Here is an 11,293-nt window from a genome sequence, read left to right on the forward strand (position 1 = left end):
CTGGAGTGGCAGGTCGACGGTACGGAGGAGACTGGAGGATGGACTGGTTTCCACCTGGAGCACCAGTGGGTGTCTGAGCGACCAAACAAGAGAGGGAGCAGCAATATTTCACAGCTGCAGATAGAGGAGAGGATTGTTTCCCAAGACTGGTACCGTACCATCATCCAGGATCCAAGCAGCAGGAGTCACACAGTTCGAGGACTGACTCCAACCGTTACCTACCAGTTCCGCATAACACCCATCAACCACCGCACCATCGGACACCCGTCTGTAGCCAGGACTCCAGGTAGCAAAGAGAAAATTTAGAAAGCCTGGTGGTCTTTGAGGGCCAAACATATTTTCTCTCAGAGAAAGTATCTGAAAAAAAAATGATCAAGTAAATGTCTGTACATTTACTTGAATAACTTTTTTGAAAAAATTTACTTTTTATTTTTACTTGAGTAATTTTGAAGTATCCCTACTCTTGATTACAATTCAGAATTTTCTGTGAGTAACCTCACTGAATGAAGAATAAAGAAACTGATTTAGAAATATTTTTATTTTGCCTGATTGTCATTTTTTGTTACTTATATGAATTGTTGACATTTTGGTCCTGAAAATACCAACATTTCTACTTAGCTTTATATTTTGGTCCATCTGATTATGTCATTATATATATTAAATGATTGATAATTTGATCAGTTACTCAGTACTAGAGTAGACTTTTTTACCAAATATTTTTTACTCTTAGTTGAATAATTTCTTTGATGGCTACGTTTTACTTGAGTAAAAATTAATGCTGCTCTTACTAGAGTGAATTTTTGGTACTCTGCCCACCTCTGGAAATGATGACATGTAATTAACATCTTTCACTTGCTTCCCCTTCACATTATTTTATTGCTTTTTTCAACACATCATTTAAGTTTTGGTTTTTTAAATAATTGCAGAATTAGTTGTTTAATGCGATGGAATAATAAGGATGAAACCATTTTATGATTGGTGTAAGAGGCAGGTCTCAGTACCAGATAATTCACATAAATTCTAATTTAATCAGGAAAAAATGAAAAGAGTTATTGGCCATAATGGGGTATAATATACTTTCAGAGTGATTAGGTGATTCTACTGAAAAGACACTGGGTGAGACATTTGTGGAGTTTTTTTTCTATTTAATCTTTAATCTTTGTGCATCTGTGATGTTTTTGCAGTGGAACTGCATGACAACATGTACCCTGCTGTGGTTGGAGCAGCTGTTGGTGGGATGCTCTTTGCAGCCATTCCTACTGTGCTGCTGCTTGTTTTCATCATACGTAACCGGGATAGCAATCCTCGTAAGTCTCACTCATTAAAGGCTCTTTGAAAAAGCTATACACTGCATATATTTTGTCCTCAAAAACTCTGTTTGCATTTTAGTTTAATACAAATCGGATACATTTGTAGTGCTGGCTAAAGCTCATGGCTAGCGAACTTGGGACCAAGACCAAAGCAGGCTTTTACAGTCTTTAAAAACTCAAGTCCTAAAAAATTTAAAGCAATATATGCAAGCATTGCTTTAGAAATTTTTTAACTATTGTCGCATTATAACTGGGTGTTTATTAGCAAATAAACTAATGATTAGCTATACAGGAAGTGGACGCTGCCAACAGTGATTTGGATGTAAAATGCAAAAATAGTGTGTTAAGTAAAGACATTTGGTTTTATTTTTACACTGATTTACCATTCTATCAGACATCTGTTCTGACCTAATATATTTAACATGTGCGGCTAACAGCATGTGTTGCACACAGGAAGCTCATTGCTAATATGATATCTCCAACCTCCAATTTCTATGTAAACAATTGATGGTTTCTCTGTTTATAACTACCCAATGCAAACAATATGCTCATTAAAAAAAACACACAAATATCATTTGCACAAACCCCCATAACATTTTTGAGACTGGAGTTGATTTAAGGCAGTGAAAGCCTTAAAACAAAATTCTGAAATGCTGCTTTAATATAGACACCAAGGTGTGTTGTGCTATATGAACAGTTTTTCCTTTCTTTCCTCAGGACTACATGCAATGCTTTTTGGCTCGTGAGTATTTAAGCATTTATCTCTACACAAATAAGGCAGCTTTAGTTAATTACCTGATTCTCTGTAAAGACATTTGATTTATTTTTTCCTGCTATTCCAGGCAGCACAGCCAATCCAGAGAAAATATTAACTTCCCAGAGGACGAGGTGGTTGCCGACTCAGATGGTGGGCTAGAGAACACTACTGGATCAGGCAAGAAAAAGTCATGGCAAACACATCAATCTAAGAGTAGAGCCTAAATGTGATCACAATATAAAAACAGGACAGTAAAGCTCAGTCAATTGTAGAAATATTACCCTGTTTTTTCCAGGTCCAACTTCAGCAGAACCAAAGGCATCATCTTCTCTCGCCCCAGGCAAGCATCTCCCACTGCAGACGTAACGAGCCGCTAACCGCCGTTTGCACCAGCTACAAGATCATAACTGTGTGAATCTAAATCATTTGGGTATCAATAAATCCCGTGTTATTTTTATAGACTGTAGGCAGTTTGATTCGTCACACCAAGGCATTTTATCAATCTATGAAGAATTTATTTTAAGAAATGATTTGCTTGTTTAGGTAGTGACCGGGATTTAGTTTTTAATTTAGCTTTTAACGACTGCAGGAGATGATGGAATGTAAGAATTCAGAAAATTGAAAGATATATGTCTGAATGTCACTTGTGCAATGTGTAATTACGTTACTATTAGTTTTTTTCTTCACCACTCAGTGTCATTTAGCCTTTACAAGCAATTGACGACATGCTGAAATAAGGGTATATGTTTAAAACATTAAAAGTGTGTTTTTATTTTTACAACATGTAAACTTATCTCCAAAAGACTGTCTGTGTCACAAAATAATGTATGTATGCTTTTAAAAATGGTTAAGTTATGCTCAATTCAAATGAAACATGCTTGTTTATTTAAATCAAAAGTCAGTTTTACATAACATTCAGCATTTTTACACTAGATGTTCTTCCCATTAAATCTATATTAAATGGGTTTTTCTGTACTGAATCTGTAAAATGACATTAAAATAAAGAAGACTTCTTCCCTCTCAATTTTAAGACTAATGCAAATTTCAGATTAAAGTGGTATAATTTCAGATTATGACACAATCTGAAATGTCATTTATGAAGTTGAATGTGTTACTGTCTGCTGAGGTGTGTTTCCAACCAATTTAATTACATGTAGTCTGGCAAAATCTAATACTCTTAAAATATTTTTTTCATTTGGCCTCATATTGCCACGTTTTCAATTATTCCATCACTTAACCACAGAAGAGATCTGAAAATAATTGAAATTATGGGTTCTCTAAATTCTGGTTTTCCATAACAAATGTGTTAAAACATGCTAAACAAAATTTTTAGTCAAAGGCCAAAACAAGGAATAAAAATAGAAACTGTGTGTAGATTATAATGACATTAAATTAAATTCTGGGATTTGAGTAGTTTTTGAATGATAATAAACACGATTCATGAAAACGTACTTGGCTTATTTATAGGTACAAAATTAAAGAAGGAAGCAGCAAAGCATTGGTAAGGAATTGGGAGTTTCTAAATCCCTCTCTGCAGTGAACTGGATCCCAACTAACACAGGATGAATTTCCCTTCAGATGCAGGTCACCTTCATGGTCAGACACGGTGAGTTATTTTGAGCTTTTAGCTGTATTAGCTACGCTAAGACAGGATGTAGGTTCATGAATAGTTTAGTATTAAATCCCAGGACGTAAACAATGTATGTGTTCCAGCTCAAAACGATGGTTTTCAGTTTCTAATAATTCCTAAAATTCCGATTTCTAAAAGTCCCAAATAGGATTTGACTGGAAAATCCCCATTTTAAAATGAAACAGTTTCAGATTTGCATCTGGTGCATAAATTATTAATAACATTAAGAGCACATTGTGTCTTTAGAGTAGATGAAAATAAACACTGGGTTACAAAGTGTCAGGAACACAATGGCTGTTTTCTTTCTCATTTTATTTAATGTAACTTGTTGTATAATTTCATATGGATATCAGCTGTAGACTGAAACCTTGTAGAGCCATTGACCTTACCTTTGAGTCTCTACTTGCCCTTGCCAGGTAACGAAAACTGATCTCTGTCCTGCATCCATTCATGAAAAACATCTCACATTACATTCTCACGGATCCACTTGACAGTCTCTCCTCCTCTTTCGCTTGTGTAAGCTTGCTCAGTCTCCTATTAAAATGAAACACATAATTCAGAAATGGTGTGTCCGTGAAGATAAATAACTACATTAGAGTTTATCTTTGAATGTGGGAATTTAAAGCCGTGGACATTGCAGAACATTGTGAGCACACAGAATTATGATCAGATGCCTGATTTTTTAAAATTTATTCAGATCCTAATCTGGTTGAAAAAGTTTGCTGTGTCTCTTTAATCCTCTCTGACCTTAGAGATTACAATGTGAAGCCTTTTATATTAACTTAATGGGGTTAGTCATGGAGATATCAGCTTGCTATAGCTTTTTGCAACTTTTATATTATTCTTTTTGTGCAGAATAGGTCAAAGGACTGTAAGATATCAATGAAACAAATAAGAAAATATGAAATTTGCATTTCATGTTTTTATACAATATAAGTATTCACACCTACTTTTAACTTTTCATAAAATACCTTTTATATCCTTCACAGGCGCTCATATCTTTTTACCAGCTTCATATATATGAACCCTTTTTTTTTTTTTGCAAATTTTTCTTTACATAATGACTCAAGTTCAGTCAAACTGGACAATTTCCAAGTTTTGTTACAGATTCTCAACAGAAGTCTGAATTGATTTTGATTTAATTATTCTGACACATGATCATACTTTTATCTAAAACATTTAGCTTTTTCCTGTCACTGCCCTGCTGAAGGGTCAACATCCAGCACAGCACCTGACCTTTGCAAGCCTCTAAGAGGTTTCCTCTTAACACCGCCTGTATTTAATTAATCTACCTTTCTATCAACTCTGCTCCACTTTGTTTCTGCTGACTAAAAGCATCCCCAGATTATTTCTTAATTTTCTAAAAACATTTTGCATTTTGCATTTATGCTGAGGTTTTCAATCTGATCAGAACACCTTCTTCCATGATTGCAACGTCCCTGGCAGCGTTGTAAAGAAAAGTGGGCCAAAATTCTTCCACGACGGTGCAGAGGCCAAACAGTAAACAATGAACACCATTGGCTCCCACTTTGTTGCAGAGTGCACTTTTGAGGTCCTGTATTGACTCTGGTTGCTCTCCATGGCCAAGCATTTTACACAAGAGGACGTCTGCATCCATACTTTCCTACAGGTGCGCAAAAGGCCTTTAATAATCAGAGCCTGCTGATGATGGCCTATGCAAAGCTGGAAACAATAGAGAGACAGTACTTTTTATTCACTGTCCCCCAGACTCTGGAACTCACTTCCTTTGGAGTGGAGTCTTTCTTTGTTTATTGCATAAATCTCTCACTCAACTAATTTTTATTAAATCAAAACAAAACTATATTAAAACCTTTGAAAAGTAAAAAAAAAAATAATAAGTGTAAGATAGCATCTAACAGAAAGTTCAACAAAACCTAACTAAGGTAACATCAATAGCTGCAAAAATAAATATTGTGCACATGTACTAGGTTTATTTCCCCACAGTTTTCTGTCCTCATTTTGATTCATTAATGGCTTGTCTGTTCTTTTCTCAAACAGAGCTGCAAAATTTTAAACTTCATCCATATTATCAACACTTTAATGAACTGGATCTAAATCTAAGAAAGAACTATTCAGTGTCAGTGGCACTATCTTCCAGACATGTAATGTTCCTGGAGTGCAGCTGCGGGTGTCAGGTGCTCAAAGGCAGGGTGAAGGTAAGAAGTACTGGGCAGGAAACACTCTGATGCATGCCAGGCCAGGCTGGACACCGTTTGCTAAAATGACTAAGAACCAGGTTTGGTTTTGGGGCATTTTCCACATTAGGAGCGTTAAATGTGACAATTTACTTGCTATTTGTAAAACATCATATTTTTTTCTTCACCGAGGTAATTCTGCATATCTAAATAATCTAAGCATTTTTTTTAAGTATTATGATAAACTTGTGCCTTGGTTAATCTTTTTCAGTGGTCGAAATGATAATGTGCTGCTTATGCAGTCTCACTGTAAATGTACTACTTTGCAAAACTAAAATAAAGTTTAGTTTGGAACTTTTTTATGTCTGTACTTTATTAAGATTTGTGGTGATAGGACAACACAAAGAAGTGCTTAAATGTGAAAAGGAAGGAAAACAACACATTGTACAAATGCATTCTGCTCTGATACCACTAAATAAAGTCATCTAATTAGTAAATCATGGAACAAGAAGCAGCAAAGAAGCCTAAGGCAACTCTGGAGTAGCTGCAAAGGGCCATTGCTCAGGTGAGACAATCTGTTGACAAGGCATTAGTTTTACACTCAACAAATCTGGCCTTTATGTAACATGAAACTGTGCAGGGGACACAGCACATATGATGACACCAAAATTTAATGTTTGGGTCTACATGCAAAACTCTGTGTAGGAAAACTGACACTCACTTCACCCTGAAAAACACTGTGCCTTTGATGAAGTAAGTAAGGGGCTGTGTCATGCTGTGGGGATGCAGCAGGAACAGCGTTCATTGACAGAGAAACTTCCAGTGAAAAATCTAAAAACAACATCAAATCATGCTGACTCGGCGTTTGAATATTTTGCATCATAATCTAGAAATATAAACATTTCTTTTTGAAAATAAATTGTGGAAAATGTAATATAATTATTTACGCCGTTTTGCTCAGCATATGACTGTCCAGAAGGAAGAAATGCTCATGTTAACACCGTGGATGTCAGATTTATATAACGCAGCCTTGACTTTGTCTTATTTAACATGCATGAGTGCATGCAGAAGGGTAACCCTATGAGTCGGTCCTACATAATGCCGGGGTCCAGTGACACAGTGTCATTCTAACCCCACAGAGACGCACAGGGAACTAGAGAGAAAGGAAAAACACATCAATAATTGAATCTAAATCAGTCTCTTCCTACTCTCAGCTTAATGAAGTCAGTGCCTCCAACTGGACTCTTGAAGAAACCTGTGGATAAGAAACTGTGACTCAGACGGAGAGCCTCGGTGTCTGCAGGTTCTTTTTTGGAGTTCTTGTTTGTTTTTTTTCGGTTTGTGCTCTATAGTATTTCTCAGAGTAAAGAAGCAGCTGGACTCAGGATCATCATGGTACCATGGTGGCCAAACTGTTAGGGCTGGCCTTTCTTTATCTCATGACCGGTCCATTCACCTTCTCTGCACACGGTAAGGGTTGACGGCGTTTGGATTCAATTAGAAACACCAAATTACTTTTTAAAATGACTTTTTGGCTCTTAAATATTTGATCATCCTTTTATGCGCAATGTTATTTTGACATTTAATTGCATGATTTTCCTTTAGGTAACTACAAATAAAAAGTATTTTTCTTATCACCGGTCAGTGTATGAAATAATTCTAAAAAAATGTTAAATACAAATAAAAAACAAGAAATGTATCAGTCACAGATGATTGCATTGTTTCCATTCCACTTCCACTGTATTTTGACCATAAATGCCACAAATAAAAATCTTCCTATTCCAGATTCAAATCCAAAAAATGATAAATTTATTCCAACATAACTTGTACAATTAAATCATTACTTTTTCTCTGTTTTTGTGCTGTTGTTTCCTCTATATTTGGTTTATAACAGAGAAATAGTAAATTTGAAAAGGTTAAACATTTTTCCAAGTTGCATTTGAAAATAAAGTGAGATTGTTTTGTTGTTTTGGAATCCTGTGAACCTCTCCTGAAACTTGCAGTGTAATCAAACCTGCAGCAGGACACCAGCAGGGCACCTGACACCACCATCTTTCTCCATGACCCTTTTGCAGGCACGTCAGTGTACCCTGTCCCAACTTCATCTATTAACATCAATCCAAACTGGGAGGTGGTCTACCGGGACACTGATGTTTATGGGGTGGTGGGCAAAGCGGTGATCCTGGAGTGTGGCACCAGCGTGCCTGACATCTACATATGGAGCTTCACCAAGCCCGGCACTGACGGCATCAGAGCAGTGGTGTATAATCTGGGGAAAGGGCCGAGGATCCAGCAGCTTGCTGAGACACTTGGACAGTTGACCATCATCTCAAACAGTGCAGCAGTGAGCATTGAGAAGCTGCCTCTGGCTGCTCATGGCCTGTTCACCTGCCAGGCCTTCTACAATGTCGACAAGGAGCCCGTAGTCTACTATTACTACGTTCACCTCAATGTCAGAGGTAAGACTCTTAACTCAAATTACGTTTCTTGGTCAAGCAGGGTGTACGTAACAGGTTCAGCTTTTCTTGTGTACTTTGACACTTCTTCTGGTAAGTGTTACATTTTTGATCACCAAATCAGTGACCAACAAGTCAACAGTTCTCTTTTGTTAAAAGAATAAATAAATAAAATCACGGAAGCAATATATAGGTTTTAAAAGTTAGTCTTCCATACTGCCTTGCTTTGGACGCCAAATCATAGTTTTATCTGCTTGTTTATTTGCTTGCTTCCTTACAGTAATGCGAAGCAAACTGGGCTGGAACAAAAACCATTTTTCTTTTACAGGTTTTTCTTTTTTGTCTGATATTGTAGATCAAGCATTTCAGATTGTTTTGGTGAAGGACTGTTTTGCTCCCAGTGCTCTTTTCTCATTTAATCTAACTTTCACTGTAGATGTAATTGGTCAATTCTTTCAGTTCAACATCATTAGGGGGGCTTTGAGCATGAGCTGCCTTTTGAAGATCAGTCTACAACTGTTTAATTAGATATATGTCCAGACTTTGACTAGGTCATTCCAAAACCTTGTTTTGTGTCTTAGCCACTCGCAGGTGAACTCGCCGGTGTGCTTTGAAACATTGACTAAGTTTAAAACTTTGCTATTTTGGGGATTTGTTTGTGAATTCATAAATAAAGTGCCTGGCACCAAGCTCTTTAAATCAGTTTGTGAGACCTTAAAAAGAAACACACAAATCATAGATCAGGTGTAATGGTTTTACACCAAAACAAGTCTGTCCATTTTTTATTTTTATTTTTTTTTGATAATCAACAGAATCAACAGTCATTCAGTCTACAAGTAGCCTTAACGCTGGTATAGTATGCAAACAAAAGAGTCAGATAGTTCATGGAGTGGTTCAGTCATGCACTGTGAAAACACAACATAATGAAAATTATTATTACCATACATAACACTCTTATTTCCTTCTGTCTTTTTCTTGAACACAGTCCCCGTCAGTAAGCCGTATCTATCGCTAAGCGAAGTGTCTCCGGTGGAAGGCTCCACCATGTCAATGCAATGCAACCTGGAAAACGGAACCGGGCCAATCCAGTACGTATGGCAGCATGAAACCCACAGTGGCAACATTACGGTGGTGGCCCAGGGAAGCAGCAACCGCATCAACATGACGGACGTCAACAGAAACCACACCGGCTGGTACCGCTGCATCGCCACCAATGCCGTCAACAGTGAGAGCTCTAACCGCTTATGGCTGGACACCATCTGTGAGTGTTAAGAAGTTTATTTAATCATGTTTTATAATCTTTTAAAAGAGTGTTAATATATTTGCAAATTCCCATTTATTTTCTGTTTTCAGAAATAAAATAAAAAAAAAAACATGGCAATTTTTTTTTATTAATCTTCCTTTTGCTCTGACAAATAATCAATGAGTACAATCCACAAGTGTATAATTTAGTATCAGTATAAGTCCAGTTTTTCTCTGAAGGTGTTTGTTCAAGAACAAAAACGTTGTGTAAAGACAAAAGACGACACTAGACACAACAAAACAATATGAAGTTCAATAATATCTCAAAAAATATCCCAACCTTTAAACATGACACAGATTATAGTTCACCTTCTAAATTCATGTGTTTATCTTATTACTTTGTCTTGTGTTTGTTATAAAACCTCAAATTTTGTTTAGTAAATTTGACTCTGTTTTCTTACTGAAGTGTTTTGATTTGTTGATGCTGATTGGTTGCTTTTCATCCAGTTGAATGTAGCACAGAGTAGTAAAAACTTTACTCCTTATAATACTAAGACATGTCTTCCCATCCCAAACTGATAAACGGTATCAGTGCTTGGACCATCTGGGCCTTTCATCTCTTAGATCCTTCCATGTTCTTTCTCTGCAGATGGTCCAGACATCCCCCGGATAGATGTGACTCCCTACAGTATAACGGAGCGGGGTTACTCTGCGTTGGAGAGAGAGACTGTTTCACTGATGTGTCAAGCCCCGTCCAATCCAGCCAGTCAGTACGTCTGGTTCTACAACAACTCCCAGGTCTACAGCGGCCCGCAGTACACCATCACCAAGATCCTTCGCATGCACACAGGAGACTACGCCTGCTTGGCCCAGAACACATACCTAAACACCCGCTCCAAAAAAACCATCAGCCTGACTGTCTACTGTGAGTGTGACCTCTGACCTCAGGTCCTGTTGTTTACCTCTTTTGCTCTTTTGTCCAACCTGAGTTATTCAGTTCCAGAGTGCTTTCTCTGTCTTGGTACAATAAGATGCAGAATGGGGTCTTTCCTCTTTCGCCACATTAAGCTTTCTTTCTTTATTCTTACACAATTCAGTATTTCATTTTCACTCATTCAGACGTCAGATCAAACTCACACAACAACATAAATACACAAACAAGACAAAGAAAGTATTGCAGATCTGTTCAGGAGTTGGACCTTCGGAGAGTTCGAAGGCACTTTTTCAGGTACCCTTTGCTGCAGTCCATGTCATGCAAGTACAGGTTGATCATAGAGGTGGTTACTTTTGATTCACTCTACTCTTTAATCGCGTGAAAAGATTCAAACCCAGCATTTTGAAGAATGTGCCCTGATGAATTTACCTCCACTTCGAACATCACTGCGTGGCCACTCTATGATCTATCCTTGCAGACCCTCCTGACGGTTCCCCTTCCTGCTCTGTGGAGGCCGCTCTGAATCACACTGCTCTGAAGCTGCTCTGCGTTTGGACCGGGGGATTCCCCTCTCCGTCCTTGGACTGGACCGGAGATCTGGTGCAGGCAGGAAAAACCCAGGTGGACGCAGAACAACAAACTAATATACAAAGTGGCACTGCCATCATTCTGCCCTCTCAGAGCGTGACCTCGAACAGCTTGTTCAGATGTGTGGGCTCCCATCCTGCTCTGAAACAAACTACAGAGTGCAGCACACGAACATGTGAGTACACAAAGGTCACAGCAGATGATGACAAAAAGTGTTTTT

The 11,293-nt window shown here is 37.7% G+C and overlaps 2 protein-coding genes across 2 annotated transcripts in view; both read left to right on the forward strand.

Annotated features, from left to right (window-relative positions):
* vsig10l2 (V-set and immunoglobulin domain containing 10 like 2) overlaps nt 1-3,088 on the forward strand; it is a 23,016-nt gene extending 19,928 nt beyond the window's left edge. The window contains exons 15-19 of the mRNA XM_016672890.1: nt 7-286; nt 1,185-1,307; nt 2,028-2,052; nt 2,153-2,244; nt 2,363-3,088. Of these exons, the coding sequence (XP_016528376.1) occupies nt 7-286; nt 1,185-1,307; nt 2,028-2,052; nt 2,153-2,244; nt 2,363-2,433 (591 nt within the window). The 3' untranslated portion in view covers nt 2,434-3,088. The remainder of the gene's footprint in view (nt 1-6; nt 287-1,184; nt 1,308-2,027; nt 2,053-2,152; nt 2,245-2,362) is intronic.
* A 3,957-nt stretch (nt 3,089-7,045) lies between these two features.
* Nucleotides 7,046-11,293, forward strand: part of LOC103142148 (putative pregnancy-specific beta-1-glycoprotein 7) — an 8,308-nt gene continuing 4,060 nt past the window's right edge. The window contains exons 1-4 of the mRNA XM_016673839.1: nt 7,046-7,323; nt 7,929-8,312; nt 9,295-9,570; nt 10,201-10,476. Coding sequence (XP_016529325.1) covers nt 7,254-7,323; nt 7,929-8,312; nt 9,295-9,570; nt 10,201-10,476 — 1,006 coding nt within the window. The 5' untranslated portion in view covers nt 7,046-7,253. The remainder of the gene's footprint in view (nt 7,324-7,928; nt 8,313-9,294; nt 9,571-10,200; nt 10,477-11,293) is intronic.

The sequence above is a fragment of the Poecilia formosa genome, unplaced genomic scaffold (assembly GCF_000485575.1).
Source record: "Poecilia formosa unplaced genomic scaffold, Poecilia_formosa-5.1.2 Scaffold3, whole genome shotgun sequence".
In the NCBI taxonomy this organism is placed as follows: Eukaryota; Metazoa; Chordata; class Actinopteri; order Cyprinodontiformes; family Poeciliidae; genus Poecilia; species Poecilia formosa.